The following is a 23,257-nucleotide window of genomic DNA, read 5'->3' on the forward strand; positions in this document are numbered from 1 at the left end:
GATAGGACACCCTTGCCAGGCCACCAGACGGCATCTAGAGAGAAGCCTAGCGTCTGTTATGGGGCCGGGGTTGGAAAAGGGTTTGCCTGCTTGGTACCTGCTCTGGAACTTCGAGATACTAATCTGGGGTGGAGGGGACTCGCTGTCAGGCTTACTGTGAGCCGAGAAGGGCTGAAGGCTGGGCGAGACGCGGGCCAGTGCGTCTGCCCGTTCAGGCCGGAGGGATGAGGAGTGTTTGGGCAGCCTAATCCTTACTCATCGATCTGTAATTGGCTGGAGAGGGGGTCCCCGCCCCCAGCCTCCCTCAGCCTGCGCGGCGTGGGGGCGATTCCACCTGGGGGTTGCGGCGGTGGGGGGGGGGGGGGCGGTGCTGCGCGCGCGAGGAGGTTTGGGCCGGTCCGTGCGCCGTCGCCCCGCTCCGGCTGCCGATTGGCCCGGCGCGGCGTTGATTCTTGCGGCCGCGGTTGTCGTCGCCGCCCCCGTCCCGCCGGCTGCCCATTGGTCCAGATCGGGCCCCAATCACCCCACCCCTCGGCTGGCCAGGGCACCGCTGAGGCCGGCCTGGTGAGCCCTACCTCCCCGCCGTGGATTGGCCCGTGGCGGGACCCGTCAGCCGCGGTTGTGTCTGGGAAGGAGAGAAAATGGCGGCGGAGCCGAACAAGACCGAAATCCAGACTCTTTTTAAGAGGCTTCGCGCGGTTCCAACCAACAAGGTGCGTGAGCAGGGGGCGCGCGGAGTCTCTCGTCTCGCTAGGGCCTGAGGGAGGGAGAAGGGCGGAGGTGGGTTGTGTTTCTGGGGTGTCGGCGCCTGGCCTTTACTCGGGGCCCCGACCATTCGCTCATCGCCTCCTCCACCCAGGCCTGTTTCGACTGCGGCGCCAAGAATCCGAGTTGGGCCAGCATCACGTATGGTGTTTTCTTGTGCATTGACTGTTCCGGGGTGCACCGCTCTCTGGGCGTCCATCTGAGCTTCATCAGGTAGGCTCTCCGCGCGGTTGCTGTGTTTCCACCCGGCCGGCCAGGGCTGTCTGGGCAACAAGGGAGAGTGGCTGCCTCGACTTGGGCCGCTCTGAATTCGGTGGGAAGCCTCTGGGCCGAGAGGGTCCGGTAGCCTCCTGCCGGGGGGAACCACCTGTGTGGGCCGTTTGGCACATGGGCGGTCCGTCTCCGCCTCTGGGCCAAAACTCCCTCTTTTTTGATGGTCAGGCTTGAGACTCTGAGCGTTAGCTGGGGGGAAAGGGAGGCATTGACCTTGTTGTTGCTGATATGTTGTTGGCCCAGTATGTCTCTACTGAGACTGTGACCATCCATTAGGGGAAAGCCAAATCCAGGCGTGCGTGCCTGAGAATGTGACCTCCTTTCGGATCTGGGGACAAAATTAGTACTCTTTGGAGTAGATGAATGAAGAGCAGAGTTTTCATGGACAGGGTAGTATGGAGGAAATGGGGTGATGGCTGATTAATGTTTCCTGGGTGCCTACAGCAGCCTGAGGCCAAGTGACAGGTATCGGGTTGCCAGGGAAATCCTTCTGCTGGTATCTGCTGGTGGGTGAGACGCAGCCCTTGTACACAGGTCCACAGAGTTGGATTCCAACTGGAACTGGTTCCAGCTGAGGTGTATGCAGGTCGGCGGGAATGCCAATGCGGTAAAGCTCCTTCTACTTCCCCCACCTTCCATTCTTCTGCCTGAGTACTAACTTTGCACGACTCCCTAAGAGGCCCTGTCGTTTTCCCTGTTCAGAGGGTTCTCTGTTCTATAACACCACCATAAGCTATTTTCTGAAAACTTCGAAACTGGTCACAGCTTCTCTTAAATGGGTTTCAGATTCCAATTAAGCTGGCAGGTGTTCTTGGGGAAAAGCCACAGGAGTTGGAGCCTTCACAGTCATTGAGTATTGTGGGCCTGCCCTGGGTGAAGGATGGGGAGGCTGGGAATGGGATGTTGTGCTCAGGCAGCGTTCAGTGAGGCCTGGACTTCGGTCATATCAGAGGATGGCCCGCTGCAAGGTGTTTTTTGCAGGAATTTTGAGAAACTTTGTCTCTGAAAAACCGGTGTCAGTAGCGTGTATCATCCTGTATGGATAATAACTCCGCTGACATAAGGAGATGCCTCCTACAGCCAACACGTTTCCTTCTTGAGAATCACCTGTAGCACTCGCTGCTCCCTTCTTTGCTCTCCAGACGGCTTTTTTCCGCCAACATGGATGCACAGCCAATGATGCCAACACCAAATATAATAGCCGAGCTGCCCAGATGTACCGGGAGAAGATCCGGCAGCTGGGGAGCGCGGCCCTGGCTAGGCACGGCACTGATGTAAGTGCCTGTTCTTGGGGCTGGGGCAGGAGGGTTAGGAGTATTCAGAGCCCTGTGTTTTAGGGGTGTCTTCTCCTTTCTAGCTTTGGATAGACAACATGAGTAGTGCCGTTCCTAGTCACTCCCCAGAGAAGAAGGACTCTGATTTCTTCACAGAACACACTCAAGTGAGTGCCCACAAGGAACGGTTTTCCCAGTTGTTCTTGACAAGCAATTTGCCAAGGCCCAGGCTTTCTGTGATCATGGCTATAGATTCCATTTGCTTTGATGTGATGTCTTGGACACCACGTATGAAGTCTACTGAATTGGAATGTATGGAGTCCACTGTTCCTGCTGGGTAGGCCTAGGTGTTTCGTCCTCCATAAATGGGGGTGCAGTGTAGCCCTCCTTAGAAATCGACTCCTATAAATTGGGCTGGTGGGGAAGAGAAGCAGCTTCTTGAAGGTTCAAGAGGTGTTCGGGGCCCCAAACAAATTTTCCTGGATTCTTCCCCTATAAGAAAGGCACTGTGCTTGGGGACAGTGAAAGGATTCCCTCCTCCCCGCCCCACCCCTTTGAGGAGGGTTTCCTCTTTACTGGCTGAAGTTAGAGTCTTGGCTTCAATTCCTGTTCTCTACTCAGCATTTCTGTGACGGTGGCCAAGTCACTCAACCTGTCAAAACCTCAGTTTCTAAAATGGCGATGCAGCTCCTTCATAGGGGTTGTAGTGATAATTAAATATATTCATATATGAAGAGCCTTTAGATCTGTGCTTGCCTAGGTGGTGGTAGTTAACTGTCTTTAAATTAGGAGAATGGGCTCTGGCTCTAAGTAAATAGTGAAGGAGTTGGGTTGGGGGCTGCTTGTTTTCCTGCTTTCTTCCACAGTGAATAGCAACTGTGATCTTGTTTGCTACCCTCCAGTCCCTTTCCTCATGGGCTTGGAGTATGATCTCTTGTCCACAAGGTGCTTGTAGGTCTTGGTGCTTCTTGCCAGCAGGAGTGGCTCACCGAGGCTTCTGTGATCTGGCCTCCTTTTCAGCCCCCTGCCTGGGATGCGCCAGCCACTGAGCCTTCAGGGACCCAGCAGCCAGCCCCGTCTACGGAGAGCAGTGGCCTGGCACGTGAGTTCAGCCCAGATTCCAACCAGGTGCCCTGGTCCTAGGAGAGGACTCAGGGTTTGGAAGGGGACATCTGGCCATGACAATAGGAGCAGGGGTCCTCCTGTATGTTTGGGTGGGCCGGGATTCATTTTAATCCTTGGAGGAAGTGGTAGCTGTTCCTTTTATCTTTTGGTGGTAAGCTGAGGAAAGCCACTGATTTTCGTCCCATCACTTCTCTCAAGGGGAGGTTGCAGGAAGCTGTGAGCTCATCTCTAACTTCTACCATTGCATCCACAGAGCCGGAGCATGGCCCCAACACAGACCTGCTTGGCACCTCACCCAAAGCCTCACTGGGTCAGTATGCCAGCGGGCGGGCGTGGGGTGGCTGGGAGAGGGTGGACCTCAGATGTTCTTTTCAGAGCTCCTGCTGCCTGGCCGTGTGGACAGAGGCCACAGGAGACTGAGCATCTGTCTGATTCTCTGGAGTGGGGACTGTGATTGAAATAGTGGATGCAACACTGATTTTAGAGCCAAGCCCTTTGAATTGATGAATCTGGGTGGGCTGGTGTATAAGGCCTGGGGTCTGCCTCTGAGTGTGGGGCTGGGTCTAGCCAAAGTGTTGGGGAGGCCAGCATGAGACTGGACACCTATCCCTGGGCTCTGAGGCAGGGCTGGCTTGTCTGGTGCATTTCCGGGGGATGGAGGGACAGCTCTGAGCTGCCGAAGGCTGGAGGTGACATTGTTCTTTCTCAGCCAGTCCCCCAGCCTGTCCTTTAACTCTTTCCCACATTTTCCTTAGTGTCCTCCAGACTTGGTTCAGGGTGAACAGTCCATTTGCTGACCTCGGTTTGTTCTGTCGATTCTTGGGGGTTGGGGCTGGAACCAAGCAGAGTGACTGTCAGACTGATCCATGAGAAGGCTGGCATAGCTTGGTCTGAAGCAGGGCTTCATAGAGACCGCTGGGCTTGGGAGCTCTGTGGAGGCTCTGGGGTGAGCCTCTTGTTAGCCACAAGTGTGTTTCTCCTCCAGAGTCCATGTATCTGTCAGCTAAAGGGGCCCTTCCTGCCAGAGGTAACTGACAGCTGCTTGGGGGAGCCCAGCCCCTGCCCTCAGCTTCCTGCTTTAGAAGCGGAGCCTGGTGCTCACCATATGTTCCTTGCCTCGCAGTCTTTGTTTTGGTTCAGGGACTTTGGATGTCTTTGGTGCTTCAGGTCTAGGTTCCTTCTCACTCTGCCGGGCACCAGTAAATACCCCAGCCACATCTGTCTTTGGCTTGGACACCGCTGGTTGGAGCTGGTGGTGGCAGCTTTGCCGTCCCCTGCCTGAAGCTGTTCTTAGGAGCTCTTGCCATGAAGCTGCATGGTGTATACTGAGCTACTGCCTCTGAGCTGCCTTTGTCTTAGCTCATGCCTACCCTTTTCTCACGCAGAACTGAAAAGCTCCATCATTGGCAAGAAGAAGCCAGCAGCAGCTAAGAAAGGGGTAGGTGCGGAGAGGTGGTATGGTAGAGGGGTTAGGAGCTGGGTGCAGGCTACCTGGGTTCACCCCTTGACCTTACCACTTACCAGCTATATGACTTTGGCAAAGGTACTGTGTTTCTCTGAAACTTGCCTGTGAAAGGCATTTACAGATTTAAAGGGATTTAAAGCCTATCTTCAAGGGCTGCTGGGAGGAGTCAGTGAGATGGAGCACATCTAGTGCTTGGTGGAGTGCTTGGCACATACTTGGCCCTGTCAGCATTAACTGCCATCCTCAGGCCCGGGCTCTGTGAGCCGCCCGTGCCCAGCTCCAGTGGAGCGCTATTGTCTTGGCCGTGCTGGTTGGGCTCCTATTTTTTACCCTAAATTTTAAGAAGGTCCTTTTCCTTGTGGGTACGGCTACAGTGCCCGAACCTGGGAGGGATCTGAGGAGAGTGTGATTGGGAAGGCCCGTTACATGATTCTATTCCCAGCTGGGTGCCAAGAAAGGCCTAGGGGCCCAGAAGGTGAGCAGCCAGAGCTTCAGTGAGATTGAGCGGCAGGCCCAGGTGGCAGAGAAGCTCCGTGAGCAGCAGGCAGCCGATGCCAAGAAGCAGGTGGAGGAGTCCATGTAAGTGTTTGCTGCCGTGGCCTCAGGCTTCTGCGGGGCTTGGTGGGTGGGTGGGTTGGACAGGTCAGGATGGGTGGTGGCCACTGACACCTTTGTTCCCTCTAAGGGTCACCTCCATGCGTCTGGCCTACCAGGAGCTCCAGATTGATCGTAAGAAAGAGGAAAAGAAGCTACAGAATCTGGAAGGGAAGAAGCGAGAGCAGGCAGAAAGGTTGGGCATGGGCTTGGTATCCCGAAGGTGAGGCTCAGCTCCGGGTGTGGCAGGGAAATGCCGTTGTTTTCTGGGAACCATTGCGGGGCCTTCCTAGCAGTTTGGGATGCTAGGCTTATTGTTTCTCCAAGTCTGAATAGATCACTTGGCTTATTGTCTTAAAGTCCCTAATACAGTGCTTGGCGCATAGTAGGTATGTGCTCAGTAAGTTGAATGAGTGAATAGGTATGTGAGCAAAACACAGGATCAGGTGTTATTTCAGTATCTTCAAGAGACTAGGGTGGTTTTTCTTGATGGCACTTTGAGTCATGGGACAGTTTATTTTTCCAGACCTCCCTGAGAATTGCGGTGCATTTAATATCATCCTTAATTCCTTAATCCCTGTCTAGAGATGCCATTTGTGCTCCCTGTAATACCCTCACATATCCCCCACATTTCAAATGCCGTCAGTTTGGGCGGAATCCTTCCTGTTTCAGAACCACTCGGTTTGCTGTGGTTTTCTTTCTTTCTTTTTCTTTTGAGACAGATTCTTGCTCTGTTGCCTAGGCTGGCGTGTAATGGTGTGATCTCGGCTCACTGCAACCTCTGCCTCCTGGGCTCAGGTGATCCTTCCACTTCAGCCTCCCGAATAGCTGGGACCACAGCCGGGAGCCACCATGCCCAGCTAATTTTTTTACTTTTTGTAGAGACAGGGTTTTGCTATGTTGTCCAGCCTGGTCTCGAATTCCTGGGTTTAAGTACCTTGGCTTCCCAAAGTACTGGGATTACAGATGTGAGGCACCATGTCTGGCTGCTATGGCTTTTTATTTTTATTTTTTGAGACGAAGTCTCACTCCGTCGCCCAGGCTGGAGTGCAATGGCATGATCTTGGCTCACTGCAGTCTCTACCTCCTGGGTTCAAGTGATTCTCCTGTCTCAGCCTCCCAAGCAGCTGGGATTACAGGTATGCACCACCGTGCCTGGCTAATTTTTTGTATTTTTAGTAGAGATGGAGTTTCACCACGTTGGCCAGGCTGATGTCTAACTCTTGACCTCAAGTGATCCACCCGCCTCAGCCTCCCAAAGTGCTGGGATTATAGGCATGAGCCACAGTGCCCGGCTTTCTTTTTTCTTTTCTTTTCTTTTTTTTTTTTTTTTTGAGATGGAGTCTTGCTCTGTCACCCAGGCTGGAGTTCAGTGGTGTGATCTCAGCCCACTGCAGCCTCCACCTCCCAGATTCAAGCAATTCTCCTGCCTCAGCCTCCTGAGAAGCTGTGATTACAGGCATGTGCCACCATGCCCAGCTTATTTTTGTATTTTAGTAGAGACGGGGTTTCACCATGTTGCCCAGGCTGGTGTAAAACTACTAGCTTCAAATGATCTGCCCGCCTCGGCCTCCCACAGTACTGGGATTACAGGCGTGAGCCACGGCGCCCAGTGCTTGGATTACAGGCGTGAGCCACATCTGGCCAGAGCATAACATTTTAACTTGAAAGGACATTGGGTCTCCCTCCTTTCCCTGCTTCAATCACATAGGAATGACTGGGTTAATAGATGACTGGGTTAAGGGATGACCGACTGGGTTAAGGGATGACCAAGGGGTTAAGGCATATGAACAGTTTTTTAGCAGTGCAACAATTGTTTACTTAAACCCAACTCACCCTATTTATTTATTTGAGACAGAGTTTCAATCTCATTGCCCAGGCTGGAGTGCAATGGTGTGATCGCAGCTCACCACAATCTCCGCCTCCGGGGTTCAAGCTATCCTCTTGCCTCAGCCTCCACACCTGGTTAATTTTGTATTTTTAGTAGAGACAGGGTTTCTCCATCTTGGTCAGGCTGGTCTCGAACTCCTGACCTCAGGTGATCCAGTTGCCTCGGCCTCCCAAAGTACTGGGATTACAGGTGTGAGCCACCGTGCCCAGCCCAACTCAGCCCTATTGCAAAATAATCACTCCTTGGGGTTCTTCTAGCTAAAAGCTATAGATATTTTTAAATGAATTGATTTAAATCAAATTAATCCTTAAAGTGTCCTTGTGGAGCCTGACAGAGGAATGAGAGGCATCAAGAGTTGTATTGTATTGCCTGCCAACCCTAGACCCCTTTTCTTTGAGAAACCAGACAGCAATTCTAGGTCTTAGTGCATAAGGCCAAGTCTTTGTGCTTTGAGGTGCTTTTTTTTTTTTTTTTTTTTTTTTGGAGACCGAGTCTCGCCCTGTTGCCCAGACTGGAGTGCAGTGGTGCGATCTCAGCTCACTGCAAGCTCCGCCCCCCGGGTTCACGTCATTCTCCTGCCTCAGCCTCCTAAGTAGGTGGGACTACAGGCACCTGCCACCATGCCCGGCTAATTTTTTTGTATTTTTAGTAGAGACAGGGTTTCACCGTGTTAGCCAGGATGGTCTCGATCTCCTGACCTCGTGATCCGCCCACCTCGGCCTCCCAAAGTGCTGGGATTACAGGTGTGAGCCATGGTGCCTGGCTTTTTTTTTTTTTTTTTTTTAATAAAGAGTAGGATGATGATGAACTCATCCTTTGATGCAGTCATGTTTATTTCCCTGGTTCTGGGGCATTTCTTCATCCATTCCTTTGCTTTGTGAACCCCATCAGTGAAGGATGGGGTTCATAGTGCACAAGGCAGGGAGTTGTTCAGGACAGAGACTACTGGCATCTGGTGTACATTATTAAAATTACAACACAAGCCAGGCACGGTGGCTCATGCCTATAATCCTGGCACTTTGGGAGGCCAAGGCGGGTGGATTGTCTGTACTCAGGAGTTTGAGACCAGCCTGGGCAATGTGGCGAAACCCTGTCTCTACTGAAAAAACACAAAAAATTAGCTGGGTGTGGTGACGTGCACTGTAGTCCCAGCTACTCGGGAGGCTGAGGCACGAGAATCGCTTGAACCCGGGAGGCGGTGGTTGCAGTGAGCCATGATTGCACCACTGGACTCCAGCCTGGGCGACAGAGTGAGAATTTGTCTCAAATAAATAAATAAATTAAATTATAACAGGCAAACCGTCACTGGCCAGGGAACTCCTACGTTGAATAAACAAAGCTGATGTGTAAAGAATTCTGAAGTGTGCTTCACAAGTCACCACACACAGCTAGCCTTCTGTTGGGGTCTGGCCCAGCCCTGTGCTTGGGTAAGGACAGAAGGCTCTGGGTGACGCTCCGTGAAGGAGAACCCAGTCGCTGGGCATTGTCTCTTGTGCGGTGATGCTAATGTCTATTCTTTGGTCACATGCCTGGCTCTGCTTTGCTGCACAGCTCTGTCTCCCACTCCGTGCTGTCTGAGATGCAGGTGATCGAGCAGGAAACCCCAGTGAGTGCAAAATCCTCTCGCTCGCAGCTGGACTTGTTTGATGATGTTGGTACTTTCGCCTCTGGACCCCCAAAGTAAGGCTGTTTTCTAGCTGTAAATTTGGCTGCTGTGTTCCTCATTAGACTTCTCTGAGCCACTCTACTGTCTCCCTAGGTACAAGGACAATCCCTTTTCCTTAGGGGAAAGCTTTGGTTCCCGCTGGGATACAGATGCTGCCTGGGGTATGGACAGGGTAGAGGAGAAGGAGCCAGAAGTGACCATCTCAAGCATCCGGCCTATTTCAGAAAGGTAGAGTGGGCTGTTTTTTCTTTCTTTCTTTCTTTTTTTTTTTTTTAAACAAGCTGAAGGTAGAGAATTCTAAGGCAGCGCTGTCTAGAAGAACTTTCTGTGATGATGGAAATGTTGTCTGTGTTGTTTAATATGGTAGCCACTGCTATGTGGCTGTGAGCCCTTAAAATGTGGTTGGTGCAACTGAGCAACTGAATTTCTAATGTAGTTTAATTTCTGATAAACGTAAATAGCCACTAGTGGCTGGTGCCTGCCTCATTAGACAGGGCAGCAGTCAGGCTTCGGTTTGAGTTGTGCTTTGTCATCACAGAGGGCCTGGCAGCTTCTTTTGCTTGGGGTCCATTTCTCTGGCAGGAGAAGCCTGATTGTATGCTTCAGTCCTGACCTCCTTTCAAGGGTTTTATGTCTCCAGCCCCCTTCTTATTTTTTAAAACTCTACTCCATCTTAATCTGGGATCTGTTTAGTTGACATAATATCTGTGAGTTACCCCGTATAAAATGGGAATGTAACTACTTCACAGGGTCTCCGGAAATACCTGGCCCAGCGTCCACATACTCAGTGCGAGATGAGAGCAACCATCTCCCTTTCCACCCCAGGATGCTTTTGAGAGAAAAGGGGGCAGTTTGCTATTCATAGTTACGACAAGAGTAGGTATAAAGCCAGGCAGACCGACACATATGCTCATTGTAGTACTAGGCAAGTTGTCACTAGGATTAGGGTAGCAGCAGTTGTGTGGCCTGAATGCTGACGAAGCTGTGTGCTTTTGGGCAGCAGCCTAGGCCACTGCAGACTGTATTTCCATCCTGCCTAGTGCAGGTTACTAAGCTCTCTGGGCCTTGGCCTCAATGTGGAGAAGGGTGACTCCTCACCAGGGGAGAGGGGCCCAGAGTCACAGAGCCACAGACAGAATGAGGCCTGGTAACCCATCACCAAAAGGCCACTGGTGCTCTGTTTGGCCCCTGGACTCTGCCTCCCCTGATGATAACGGGAGGAGTCTGAGATGTTCCACATCTTCCCCTCAGAGCCACAAACCGGAGGGAAGTGGAGAGCCGGAGCTCAGGCCTCGAGTCTAGTGAGGCGCGTCAGAAATTTGCAGGAGCCAAAGCCATCTCATCTGACATGTTCTTTGGGCGGGAGGTGGATGCGGAGGTGAGTGGGGCTGTCTGCCCTGAGGTCCGAGGCAGCAGGCAGAAACATGAGCTTTCTCCCTGCCGCTGCTTTGGGCTTTAGCACCAGGAGGGCCTGGCCTGTGTGAGTCCTTGGGTCATCAGCCCCAAGATCCCCAGGCCTGGCCTTTTCCTCACCACAGTATGAGGCCAGGTCTCGGCTGCAGCAGCTCTCAGGCAGCAGTGCCATCAGCTCTTCAGACCTCTTTGGGGACATGGATGGAGCTCATGGAGCAGGTAGGGCCCTGGTGGGGTGGCAGGCACCAAGTGAGGCCTGGGAGCAGGGTGGGAGGGCCCTGCTGTGACTGGGAAGGGTTTCTTGCTGGGCTCTGGATCACCCTGCCCTTGCTTTTACAGGAAGTGTATCTCTGGGGAACGTGCTGCCTACAGCGGACATTGCCCAGTTTAAGCAGGGTGTCAAGTCTGTGGCCGGGAAAATGGCTGTGCTGGCCAATGGTGTGATGAATTCCTTGCAGGTGAGGCTGAAGTGGGGCATAATGAGGAGTGCTGGGAGGTTTGCCCTTCGCCACCACATAGAGACACTGCTACTGCTCAGCCCCTCTGAGCCTTAAGAGTATTTTCAGCCGGGTGTGGTGGCTCACGCCTGTAATCCCAGCACTGGGAGGCTGAGATGGGTGGATCACTTGAGGTCAGGAGTTTGAGACCAGCCTGACCAACATGGCAAAACCCCATCTCTACTAAAAATACAAAATTAGCTGGGCATGGTAATGTGCACTTGTAATCCTGCTACTCGGGATGCTGAGGCAGGAGGATCACTTGAACCTGGAGGTTGTAGTGAGCTGAGATCATGCCACTGCACTCCAGCCTGGGTGACAGGAGTGAAACTCTGTCTCAAAAAAAAAAAAAAAACAAAAAACAAAACCACAAACAAAAAAGCAAGAGTCTAGAGAGAGGCATTTTCTTGGAGGGCGGCTTCCTTCCTTTCAGCTCCATGCCAGGGCCGGGCCTCTCCGAGATGCCTCTGTGTCTGCCATGATCTTCCCCGGCCTTGTCACCTGTACTGCTCTTTTCTCTTCCCAGCTTCTGTGAGGCCAGGCAGGGCTTCCCCGTTGTCAGGTGCCCGAGTGGCCACTGCCCCAGCTCTCACCGTGGACTCTTGCCTCACCGGGCTGTCCAGCCCCTGCCTCCCCAGTCTTGCTGTGGGGTGCTGGGGCAGGCAGTGTGTTTGCTGGGAAGCTGCTGCAGCTTAGAGCCTCTGACTTTGTTTTTTTTTTTTCTCCTCCCTCGCCCCCAGGATCGCTACGGTTCCTACTGATCTGAGCTCTGTGACTCAGGCTTACGATGGTGATGGCAACAAGAACTCCACAGTTCCCAGGCTGGGGATGCTTTGCCTTGTGGAAGCTGGGGAGGATTTGTTACTTTGTATGTGTGGTGTGTGTGTGGGGTGGCCTTTGAGGCGCTCACTCCTGTGAGGGGAATGGTCAGTACCAGCCCTTGTCTTCTGCCTGTGGACTGAGCCCTTTATTCCCTCTCACACCACCCTCCATGTGTTAGACTCTTGTCCTTCTGTCCTGCCCCCACAGCTGCTGCTCACTTGTCCTGCCATACTGGGAAAGGGTGTTCCCCCATGATGGCTTATTCTGGGTCCAGCCTTTCCCCAAGTAGGGAAAGCGGAAGGTAGGCTTTTTTTGCTGGCTTTAGGGTTCTTCTAGTTCGAGGACTTGGGTCTCCATCCTCTGGAACCAGGGGTAGGCCTGGAAGGAGTTCGCTGTAGACCCGTCCCCTGGGGAAAGAGGCTGCGGACTTGCTGCTGCTGCTGCCAGTGGCCTCTCCTGGGTGCCAGGAGAGGGCGAGGGAGGGGAAGGACCTTTGTCTGGGTGTTACCAAGGGCTGGAAACTTTACCTGGTACCTAAAGGTTTCATTTGGGATCAGACTGGAGACCCTCGGGTTCTCCCGTCTCACCACCCCTTTCTACAGTAAGCACTTGGAAGATTGTTTCAGGGTGTCTCAGGGTCCCTCTGTACCATCTGCTGTGGAATGCAGGACCCTCTGCGACATTCTCTGTCCCTTCTTCCCCTGGTTGGTGGCCATGGAGGGTCTTGTCTGCTGTGATTCGACTCTGGATGCTGTGAGCTTGATGCTGGCCAGGGAAGCAGAGGATGTGAGAGGCAGAGGCAGGCTCCTGGGGCTGAGCTCCTTCCTCTGCATCATTCTGGGCTTGGGGGCCTGGAGAGCACCTGCCAGTGAGAGCTGTGGGCCTCACCCTCTGGCAGCTGAGCCAAGCACTGTGTCATTCTTGGTGCCATCTTCTCCTGCCGCATGGCAGTCTCAGCCCAGCCCCCACCTTTGGGTTGTAGGTTGGGCTCCCAAGCAACACAGACCACTCTTCCCCTGCCCCTTCCCCACAGGGACTTGACTTTCTTTCTGGACTGTTTGTATTGAAACAAAGTAGTGTCAAAATAAAGCCCCTGCAGGGCCTGGCTCCCTGTTGGTCTGAGTGAAGCAGTGTCCTCTGGATCCTGCCTCCCTGCCCAGTGCCGGCCCCTGGCCTCACTCTCGGGGCTCCCACCGGTAATGGTAGGGCGTCGGTACTGAAGCTGAGGACACTCTCTCCAGGGCCTCCTGCTTCTCTCTTCTCTGAAAGCCAAAGGCCCCTGGCTCCTTGGCTCTGTGCGGCCGTGAGGTCCGGTGCAGCTTCGACCTCACCACCCTGTGGCACGCAGAGGAAAGAGCTGGCATTAGTTGACCCTTTAACTCGCTGGCTGAGTGCGAGCGAGCAACCTCAGCAGTCCTGCCCCTTGTCACAGCAGTAGGCTTGACTGGGGATGGGTTTCAGTGGAGTTTAAGAAATATTTAAGGCTGGGTACAGTGGCTCATGGCTGTCATCCCAGCACTTTGGGAGGCTGAGGCGGGTGGATCACTTGAGGCTAGGAGTTTGAAACCAGCCTGGCCAACATGGTGAGACCCCATTTCTACTAAAAATACAAAAATTAGTGGGGGGGTGGGGGGGTGGTGCATGCCTGTAATCCTAGCTACTCAGGAGGCTGAAGCAGGAGTCACTTGAACCCGGGAGGCAGAGGTTGCAGTGAGACTAGATCGCGCCACTGCACCCCAGCTTGGGTGACAAAGTGAGACCCTGTCTCAAAAAAGAAAAAATTACGTATATATACATACACACACATACTCTTAGACGTTAATGGGACCCTTTAAATTTGGGAAGAAAATGTGTGTGTTTGTGTAAATCCTTAGCTTGGCCACCCCTTTCTCTTGGGGGCTTCTGAAACATCTCTGTGCCACCTTAGGAGTCCTCATGGTATACCGTTAAACGGACCACTGGTCTGGGAAGTGGATGATTAGAAACGATGGGCAGAGGGAGCCAGGGGGCTCTAAGCCAGGGATTTGCAGAATGTAGGTTTGGGACTCATTCAGCTTTGGGATCATCTGGAATTTCTGGACTCCATCCCAAGTTGGTAGAGTTAGACTCTGGAGCTTGGTAATTTGCATTGTCAGTAGGCTTTCCTGTGATTCTGAGGACACCAGGATTTGAGAACCATGTCTCTTATGGACTGTGCATCATTGTGGGCCTACAGAGTTCATCACGCAGCCTGAGCTTTTTTTTTTTTTTTTTTTTTTTTTTAAGATGGTCTCATTCTGTCACTCAGACTGGAGTGCAGTGGCACGATCATGGCTCGCTGCAGCCTCAACCTCCTGGGCTCAGGTGATCCACCTCGGTCTCCCAAGTAGCTGGGACTACAGGTGCAAGCTACCATGCCTGGCTAAGGTTATTTTGTAGAGATAGGGTCCCACTATGTTTCCCAGGGTGGTCCTGAACTCCTGGGCTCAAGCAGTTGGCTCACCTTGGCCTCCTAAAGTGCTAGGATTACAGGCAATGAGCCACCGCATCCTGGAGCAGCTTTGGGGCTGGAATGCCAAGTCTTGGCCTCAGCCCTGCAGGGGTTTGGGAGGCAGTTCCTGTAATGATCCGTTCTGGGTAGGGATGAGCCCAAGGAAATGTGTATGCCTAGTAGTCGTGACATCCACCTTCAGAGGAGGCAGCCCTGTTCTGCTTGGGCTTCTGGGTGGGTTTTGCTTTCCGGGGGACCCCGCCCCCGCAGCCTTCAATCCAAAGAAGTTGAAGACACTCGTCCTTACCTGCCTTCAGTCTTGGCTGGGATGTGTCTGCCCCAGGCTGTGTCTTTCACAGCTGCATCCCACTGTCCTAACCCCAAGCAGGTGCTTGGCAAATGTTGACTGAAACCCTGGCTGGAAGGCTGTGCAGTATTAACCCTTTATGGCCACGGTCTTTAAAGTTATGGGAACCTGGCCTTGAACCCTCTGAACCTGTTTCCTGAAGGCCGTTCTAGCTGTGAGCACTTTTCCTCTGGAAGGTTGCTCTTGTGCGAAGCTAGGCCCTTCTGCTCGTTGGCTGAGGCAGGTCCCCAGGTCTGAGTGGGCCACTGGCCCCTACCTCCTAGTCCTGCCAGAAAAGCACCGAAAACCCAAACTCCCCCTCTCCCTTCTCCCCTCAGCCTAGGAGCTTTAGACTCACCACTTACCAGACACGAGGGACTTTATTCGTTTCACATGTTTAGCTATTAGACACAAAGGGGTCAAGACTTGAAGCAGTTTTTGCAAGTGAAATCATCTTCTGGCCCACCCTTCTCCATACTACCAAGGCTACTGGCTGTTCTCCAACAGAAGGCCACAGTGGTTATGTCCTCCTGGTACTTGCGTCGCAGGTGTCACCCTTGATGGTGCAAGGCCCTGCGTGGCTATTCGGGTTCTCCCCCTTAATGGAGTTGCTGTGAGATGAACCTTATCGGGGGACCAGCAGAGGCTGGCTCAGAAGAGAGAGACTGCTCTTCTTAAGAGGTTAGGAGGACTAACAGGCTACGGCGTGATAAGGTGGCCTCAGCACAGTCTGTCAGCTTGGGGCCTGAGTGAAGTTCACAGGCTGATAGGGCCAGGGAGAGCAGGCCATTCACTTTTCCGGGGCCACTGGCTGGGCTGATCATCAGAGCCCCTGTGGCCGGTCTTGGGGCTGTTATTCACTTTGTTAGCAGCAGAGGGCAGCACAGCAAGGTGCTGGAGAGGAGGCTGGGTGGGCACACCAAGGGCTGGGTGGGAGCAGGTACAGGGCGCTGCGGGCAGGACCCTTTGGACTCCTCAAGTCTCCGACTCGTCTGTCTCTTCAGTGGAGCCATCGCTCTCTCCATCCACTTTTCGGGAATGATGGAGAGGTCTCCAGGGGGAGCCAACCCTGGGAGGGGTCCGGGAAGGCAGGCAACTGGCCTCTGGACTGGCTGTGACCGAGTTGACCAGGCCTGGGACCTGGGCCAGCCTGAAGAAGGGAAGAAGCCTGGAGGGCAGCGAGAGGCCTCCTGTCCAGAAAGCAGGGCCTCCATGCCCACTCTTAACACTAGGGTAAACCCCTGGGCTGCAGCCCCCGAAGGACTCAGAGGGAGGGACAATTCAGGCCTCCACTGGCCCCCAGACCCTTCCCTGGCAGATGCAGGATGTTACAGACAAGTGGTGTTGGCCCCAGATGGGGCGCAGCCATGTCCGACCTATCTAGCCCCCACAAGGGGGCAGCATCCTCCCACTTGACACTTACAGCCGTTCCAGCTCTTCGTCCATTGCTGGGTCGTGCATCAGATCCCCCTTGTCAGGCAAAGCTCCTAGGAGATCATTGGGGGCACAGTAGTTAATCCGAGGGCCCTTCAGCCAGGCAACAGATTCCTCCATGCCCCTCACCTTCACGGCTGCCTGTTCTGCTGACCCTGCAAGGGCTGATCTAAAGATCTGAGGACTGCTAGAGAGGCCAAGAACAGTCACGGAGCAGAAAGGTGCTCGCTGCCGCTTGATACATTTATTGAATCCCACTGCCTACTTTCCCTGCCTGGGGCAGACACCACAGCCAAGGAGTGTGCTGATCCCCTTCCAACACCAGGTGGTGGTTGTGACCTGGTGCTGGGAGTTGAGTTCTTCCTTGAGGCCTCAGGTACTGGGCTGAAAAGGATATGGTCCAGGCTAAGCCCAAAGGTCAGACATTACCTAATTTTGTGTCCCCAAATCAGGGTGACCCCACTTTGGAGACAGATGGTTAAAAAAAAAATGCTGCCTCTGCTTCTCCAAGGAGGATCCCAGGGGCAAGAGGAGAAGGCTGGGTCAGGGCCAGAATTAACCGGGCACAGGCAGATTTCCCCTGTGTCCAAATCTTTTTCAGATGATGCCTTCTGGCCCCTCTTGCCCTAAGTTAGTGGTTTTCAAAGTACATCTCATAGAACCCTCTCATTTGTGGGGTGCCCTGGGGACTAAGGGAACAGGGCTGACGTTCTCCGTGACGCGTCAACCAGTGTGTCTCCAGATTTCTATTTTATACGCTGGAGATGCAGGTGAGGCCTGAGACCACATGCTTATTTCTGTCTCCCATTCCATCCAACCACCCAATGTTAGTGTGCAGTAAAAGTGGTTGAATGAGAGTGACTTTTTTTTTTTTTTTTTTTTTTGAGACAGAGTTTTGCTTTGTCACCCAGGCTGGAGTGCAGTGATCATGGCTTACTGCAGCCTCGACTTCCCATGCCCAAGCGATCTTCCCACCTCAGCCTCCTGAGTAGCTGAGACCAATGGTACAGGCCACCACACCCAGCTAATTTTTTTTTTTTTTTTTAAAGAGACGGGGTTCTCCCTATATTGCCCAGGCTGGTCATTAACTCCTGGGCTCAAGCGATCCTCTTGCCTTAGCCTCCCAAAATGGTGGGATTACAGGTGGAGCCACCATGTCTGGCTATTAGTGTTTATTTATTTATTTGATGGAGTTTCGCTCTTGTTGCCCAGGCTAGAATGCAATGGTGCGATCTTGGCTCACCGCAATCTCCGCCTCCCTGGTTCAAGTGATTCTTCTGTCTCAGCCTCCCCAGTAGCAGGAATTACAGGCATGTGCCACTACAACTGGCTAATTTTGTATTTTCGGTAGAGACGGGGTTTCTCCATGTTGGCCAGGCTGGTCTCGAACTCCTGACCTTAGGTGATCCACCACCTTGGCCTCCCAAAGTGCTGGGATTATAGGTGTGAGCCACCACACCCAGCCAGTGTCCTTTTTAAAGGCCCTTAGAAAAGGGGGATGAGGTTACTCCAGGCTGTGACCCAGTTGCTAATCGGCTTTTCCTTCTCCTTCCTAGTGCCCGCTATTGGTGGGAAGAAAGGGTGGTCATAACTAGTAGTATGAAAGAACACCAGGGCAGATCCCACCCACCTCCCCCTTACTTTTGATTCCTGACTCTTTTCCTGTTTTTGTTTTTCTTTTTTGAGACTGTCTTGCTCTGTTGCACAGGCTGGCGTGCAATGGCGTGATCTCGGCTCACCGCAACCTCCGCCTTCTGGGCTCAACCGATTCTCATGCGTCAGCCTCCCGAGTAGCTGGGATTACAGGTGTGGGCCACTATACCCAGCTAATTTTTGTATTTTCAGTAGAGATGGGGTTTCACCATGTTGGTCAGGCTGGTCTCGAACTCCTGACCTTAGGTGATCCACCTGCCTCAGCCTCCCAAAGTGCTGGGATTACAGGCGTGAGGCACCACGCCCAGCCTGTCAATTGCCTCCTTTCTAGTCTTATTCCAGCGGGTAACCTTGGCTACCAACTTCAGTTAGTTGAGGGCTCCCCAGACCGGTGCGTGCCCCAAGCACTGACTCAGAATAACCAGGCTGTGGGTGGCATGCAGTTCAGCCTGCTGGGGTTTGTGCTTGTGTATCCCAGAGCATCTCTGGCTAACTGTATATTGTGTAAGATAAAAAATATAAAGCATCTAGCACAGTACTTAGCCTGCTGTGGTTGGCATTTAGTGAACGTTAACTTTCCTTCCCTTAATCCCATTCCCTCAACTGGCAAAAGGAAGGGGGATGCTGTGTGTCTTTTCCTTGAGACTCAGGCACCTGGGATCCCAAGCACAGCAGGAGGATCTCTCGAGACACAAAAAAGAACCCCTTGCTGGGCGTAGTGGCTCACAACTGTAATCCCAGTACTTTGGGAGAGCAAGGTGAGGGGATCCCTTGAGCCCAGGAGTTTGAAACCAGCCTGGGCAACATGGTGAAACCCAGTCTGGAAACACAAAAATTTTCCAAGATGGTGGCACATGCATGTAGTCCCAGCTACTAGGGAGGCTGAGGTGAGAGCATCACTTGAGCCCGGGAGGTCGAGGCTGCAGTGAGCAGAGATTGTACACAGCACTCCAGCCTGGGCAACAGAGCGAGACTCTGTCTCAAAATAAAAAAAACAAAAACCCTTACACTCTAGTAGAATGGAGGCTTACTGGCTCTTCCCTTAGGAGAGCAGTGGCTGTGGGAGGGGGAACAGTGGGGTGGGTGGAGAAGGCTCAGTGGAAAAAAAACAGCAGGCAGGAAAAACTGGGCCACTGCAGGCCTCCCCTACTTTTGTTTTTCTCCCTTTCAGATTAATCAGATTTTTTTTTTCAGCTTGGAAAAAAGGTCTCCGCAGACACACCTTTGCCCTGTTTATAAATGGGATTCAGGTCTCTTTGATATATAATCTCTAGCGCCACTGAGTAAATAGTCCTGTGTCTGCCCGACCCGCAGGCCGCTCCCCAAAGCAGAGCTGGGGTTCTCTGAGGAGGGGCTGGGCGCTTCTGCTGTGGGGAGGTGGTTTCATGTTGGGTCAGGGCCGCAGGCAGGGAAGGCTGTCCCCTACCATGGGAATGTGTAAGAGCCATGTTTTGTCGCCATGTTCCTGCTCCCTGAGATTGAGTCTGGCCCTGGGAAGTCAAGGCAGAGATGGTGATGCCCCTTCCCCCATGGAGCCATGTTGCCAACAGAGGCCAGCTGCTCCCTGTGTTGTGCGGCAGGAGAGGCTGATGGCTGCTAGCTCTGACTTACCGAGGGCTTGGTTGATTCCATGGTGCTTTGAGAGAGCCATGAGGAATCCATAGAAGGTCAGTCTCTGAACATTGCTAAGAGCCTCTTTGACAAGTGCTGGGGGTGGGCAGCTAAGAAGGAGAGATGCCACATTCAGAGCCTAGCCAGCCTCAGGGCCACCTCTGCATCCATACTTTCAGGTTCATGAGGATACCCACAGCCAAGCCAGGGACCTGCCTTGGGAGCCCCAAGGCCCTGGGGGATCCAGGCCTGGCAGTCCGACCCCCTGGGGCTGGGGGGCTGGGGGCTGCATGCCCGTTCCTCACCTGTACTTGTGCCGATCACACAGGTTTTCCAGACACTGGTAGAACAGCGATGCCTCCACGCCCTCCAGCATGCCGGCCTCGCCCAAGGCAGGTCGTTGGCGGTGCTGCCCACTGGACGACGTCGGCACAATCACTGTGTTGGGGTTCTTGCCTGACAGCAGGTTCTCATAGATGGCAGCCACACTGTCCAGGAATTCTGGAATCGTGGGGGCGGGGGTGTGGACAGCTCAGGCAGGGAGGACATGTTTTGTCTGTTCACTATGTCCTCCCTTCTCTGTCAGCCCAGTTCCACACCAGCTTCAGTGCTCAGGGCATGGTGTCCTGAGAGCAGAAGTTCTCAACCTTGTTTGACAACACATTGATGAGAGATGACACTAATCTGTGTTTTTGCTCAAATGTCCCATCCTTGGCTCAGTTGTTCCTGGACCAGGTGAGACCTGCCATTGCACACTTTCATAGCACCCTAGGCTTTTTTTCTGGCACTTAGCCAGTGAGGAGCTTTCTGTGTCATTAATTGTCTAATCTGTCTCCTTGCTAGAATGCACAAAGGCAGGGTCATGCCTTGTTGGCCTCTCCTACCTAGCACTGGCTTGGCACATATTAAGGCCATAAATATTTTTTGGAGGAGTGCACATGAGTATGCTCCCACTGGTAAGCCCCATGTTGTGTGGCCACCTGCCTCTCTACCTCAAGAAAGCGTGTTGGAATACCAGCGAGGAACAGAGAAAGCCTGAAAGCTGCTGATGAGTCAGTCATTTGAAATGGTTTTCAAATTTCATAGTTGAGCCATTGTTAGAACTGCTGACTTATGGCCCATCTCGTCTCTACACACACTGCTGGGCAGTGTCAGTAATGCTCCCAGCCCAATGTGGTGGCTGTCCCATCCCTCCAGGGACGCTGTGAGAAGAGGGCTGGGGAAACAGTGAGGGGAAAATGTTCTCCCAGACATGGCTGCTCCTTCTCTAGGGCCCAAGAGCTTCAGAGAAATGGGAAATGACTGGTGCTGCTAAGAGCAGGCGGCGAGACCCCAGGCTCCAGCCCCTAACTGCACAGCCCTTGGGCTGCTATCAAGTAAACAGGATGTGGCGCCCAAGTGAGGCCAGGGCTGGCTGGGGACACCAGTTGGCAGGAAGGCCACCTCTAGGATCTAAGGACAGCCTTCTATTTACTGGAAGAGCCTGTTTTAAGCAAGTTTGTTTATGAACACAGTCAGCAATTTGTAAACCCAGCACTCCATTTGATGTCTCTGTGCGTGAGCTGGTGTATATTTCTATTTATTTGTCTGTATTTATTGCATCTGATTCCAGAGAGACTTAAGGGTGCAGCTGGGTGAACTGGGGAGCAGAGTGGGAGTGTGACAAAGGACTGGTGTGTGCTTTTTTCAAGCTGTGGGGTGGAGGAGAATGTGCACCCAAACGCACGATCAGTTGCCAAGGGAGAGACCCTTGAAGGCGGTAAAATAGCAGTGAGGTTGGGAACGCTGGCTTTGGAGTAAGCCTTCAGGTCTGGTCTTCACCACTTATGAGCTGCATGACTGGTTACTACTTCTGTGAGCTTGTCTCTGAAAGGACTCTCTCTCAAGGCTGTTGTCAAGATTAAAGTCAGTGCTGTGCCTGGGACATAGTAAGTTTTCAGTAAGCAGTGAATGCTGTGGATGCTATGGATGTTGTTATTGTCATTATCACTTAAACTGATTTGTTGCATTGCTGACTGAAAACACTGCGGTGTTCAGTGTCTTCAGGAGGCTGAGGAAGTCGGCTCTGCAGACTGAATCTTGTGACCACCACTGAACGCTAGACATTCTGTTAGTGACCCGCAGTGAAGCACACCCCCAAAGGAAGTGGCGAAGAGAAACGTGTGTGCCAGGCACACAGATGAGCAGGGCGGGACAGGGAGTCAGGGTCCTGTGCGGGGCCAGATGGAGCCCCAGAACACTCACCTGAGTAGTAAAACTGGATCTGGAAGGCAAAGAGGAAATCTGAAAAAGACATCAAGCAGTCCATGGCATCATCCATGAGCACAATCCTGAAGGGGAAAGAGAGAGAATCTGAGAGAGAGAATGGGGGTGAGGTTTAAGGAGGGGAGGGGGAGAGGGAGAGGGAGGAAGGGAAAAGTGCGGGGGAGAGGGAGAGAGAGAGAGAGCTGTTCCTGGGCCGCCAGTCTCCCCTGGGGCAGCAGGACATTTAGGAGAGGGCTCCCAAAAGCAAGCTCCTCCCAGTCACCTCACTGCTCCATCAATTGGACTCTGCCACCAAACTGAACTGACCACACTGTACCCAGAGCGGGCTCCCGGTTCAGTCTCAGTGGCACCAGCTAGCGGATGGAGCATGGGCAGGGGGTGGCGAGGAGAGGGTGCAACTGTAATGCAGCCAAGGTTTCTTTTCATATACTTAAGCAGTAAATCCTTTCATTCTGCCGTGAGGACCATTTAGTTCAGAATAAATACAGCTGATCAGAAAAGGCAAAAAGAACAGCTAAGGGGTTTAAAGGGTCTTGGCAAGTGGTACTGAGATTTAATAAGCTACCAAAGGGCCAGAACAACGACAGACACCTCCACCCTGGGGCACAGATGGCAGACAAGAGGAGAGGGCAAAGAGCTATTGGGGAATCTGCACTTGTGAGGGTCAAAACCCACACTCATCTTGTGCTGCCGCCCTGCTCTTCCTTGCTGTCCACGTTCACAGGTTGCCCACCCCACGGTTTTCCTGTCTCTAGTCCCTCCCACTGAGGACCCACCTCACAGGAAGAAAACCATCTGACTCATAAAGGGATCAGACCAAGGCTATGTTCATCCTCTGCTCAGCACCTCATCTGAGCCGGGACAAGAAGAGAAGGAAACGAGCGCTTGCTGGGCTCCATCACGTGCCAGGCAGGCGCCAAGCCATCGGATGGGGTGGGGCGGGCCCCCAGTCTGTTTCTGATCAGGCCCTTCTGGCTTTATCTTTCTTTCTTTCTTTCTTTCTTTTTTTTTTTTTTTAGTTGTTTTTGGCTGGGCGCGGTGGCTCATGCCTGTAATCCCAGTACTTGGGGAGGCCAAGATGGGTGAATCATTTGAGGTCAGGAGTTTGAGACCAGCCTGCCCAACATGGTGAAACCCCACTTCTACTAAAAATACAAAAATTAGCTGGGCATGGTGGGCGTCTGTAGTCCCAGCTACTCGGGAGGCTGAGGCAGGAGAAGCGCTTGAACCTGGGAGCTGGAGTGAGCGAAGATCACACCACTGCGCTCCAGCCCGGGAGACAGAGAGAGACCCTGTCAAAAAAAAAAAAAAAAAAAAAAAAAGGTTTTCTTTTGCTCTCTCATATTTTTCTAAATCTCTCTCCACTTCCCTGAGTCAGAGGTTTCCCAGACTGGCAACTGGAACAGCTCCAGAGAAAGCCAGGATTGCTCACTGCTGGGGAAAGGGCTTCACAGAGACTGCGATATTGTGGTTTCACTCCCCTTGCTGCGCTCTCCCTGAAGAGAGACAGTGGTTCCTGCCTAGTCTTTATTGTAATACAGATAACAATAGAAGCAGGTGCCATTTCCTGAGTACCCTACTGCGTGGCAGGCTATTGAGGTATTTAACTGCATTCGTTAAATTTTATCCCACAGCAATCCTACAGGTGGGTCTTATTATTTCCATTCTACACGTGAAGAGTCTGAGGCTCAGA

At 52.8% G+C, this 23,257-nt stretch overlaps 2 protein-coding genes across 6 annotated transcripts in view; one reads left to right on the forward strand and one right to left on the reverse strand.

The window, feature by feature from the left end:
- Nucleotides 1–26: 26 nt before the first annotated feature.
- Nucleotides 27–12,912, forward strand: ARFGAP2 (ADP ribosylation factor GTPase activating protein 2). The gene is made up of 16 exons (XM_054439686.2): nucleotides 27–713; nucleotides 860–978; nucleotides 1,573–1,645; nucleotides 2,181–2,312; nucleotides 2,396–2,479; nucleotides 3,333–3,414; nucleotides 3,691–3,747; nucleotides 4,823–4,875; nucleotides 5,345–5,481; nucleotides 5,588–5,719; nucleotides 8,939–9,067; nucleotides 9,147–9,281; nucleotides 10,305–10,431; nucleotides 10,592–10,685; nucleotides 10,806–10,924; nucleotides 11,704–12,912. Exons 1-16 carry the CDS (start codon nucleotides 642–644, stop codon nucleotides 11,722–11,724), a joined length of 1,566 nt encoding a protein of 521 aa, XP_054295661.1. The 5' UTR covers nucleotides 27–641; the 3' UTR covers nucleotides 11,725–12,912.
- Nucleotides 12,913–12,928: 16 nt separating this feature from the next.
- The window catches only part of CSTPP1 (centriolar satellite-associated tubulin polyglutamylase complex regulator 1), a 235,178-nt gene continuing 224,849 nt past the window's right edge, over nucleotides 12,929–23,257 (reverse strand). For 4 of the 5 annotated variants that reach the window (XM_054439690.2, XM_054439688.2, XM_063671893.1 and 1 more), the window contains 5 exons: nucleotides 21,544–21,629; nucleotides 19,605–19,800; nucleotides 19,300–19,409; nucleotides 16,025–16,088; nucleotides 14,963–15,751 (listed from right to left, as the gene is read on the reverse strand). In XM_054439690.2, the coding sequence (XP_054295665.1) occupies nucleotides 15,577–15,751; nucleotides 16,025–16,088; nucleotides 19,300–19,409; nucleotides 19,605–19,800; nucleotides 21,544–21,629 (631 nt within the window). In that variant the 3' untranslated portion in view covers nucleotides 14,963–15,576. Of the gene's footprint in view, nucleotides 13,121–14,962; nucleotides 15,752–16,024; nucleotides 16,089–19,299; nucleotides 19,410–19,604; nucleotides 19,801–21,543; nucleotides 21,630–23,257 lie in introns of those variants that run through there. The other variant, XM_054439689.2, reaches the window with a different exon arrangement.

The sequence above is a fragment of the Pongo pygmaeus genome, chromosome 9 (assembly GCF_028885625.2).
Source record: "Pongo pygmaeus isolate AG05252 chromosome 9, NHGRI_mPonPyg2-v2.0_pri, whole genome shotgun sequence".
NCBI classification, from domain to species: domain Eukaryota; kingdom Metazoa; phylum Chordata; class Mammalia; order Primates; family Hominidae; genus Pongo; species Pongo pygmaeus.

Excerpts from the sequence above, each read along its gene's own strand:
- ARFGAP2 (XM_054439686.2), top strand. The coding sequence starts at position 642 with ATGGCGGCGGAGCCGAACAAGACCGAAATCCAGACTCTTTTTAAGAGG. Across the intron at positions 714-859 it reads GCGCGGTTCCAACCAACAAG|GCCTGTTTCGACTGCGGCGC; the intron begins GTGCGTGAGCAG and ends TCCTCCACCCAG. Across the intron at positions 3,748-4,822 it reads CTCACCCAAAGCCTCACTGG|AACTGAAAAGCTCCATCATT; the intron begins GTCAGTATGCCA and ends TTTCTCACGCAG.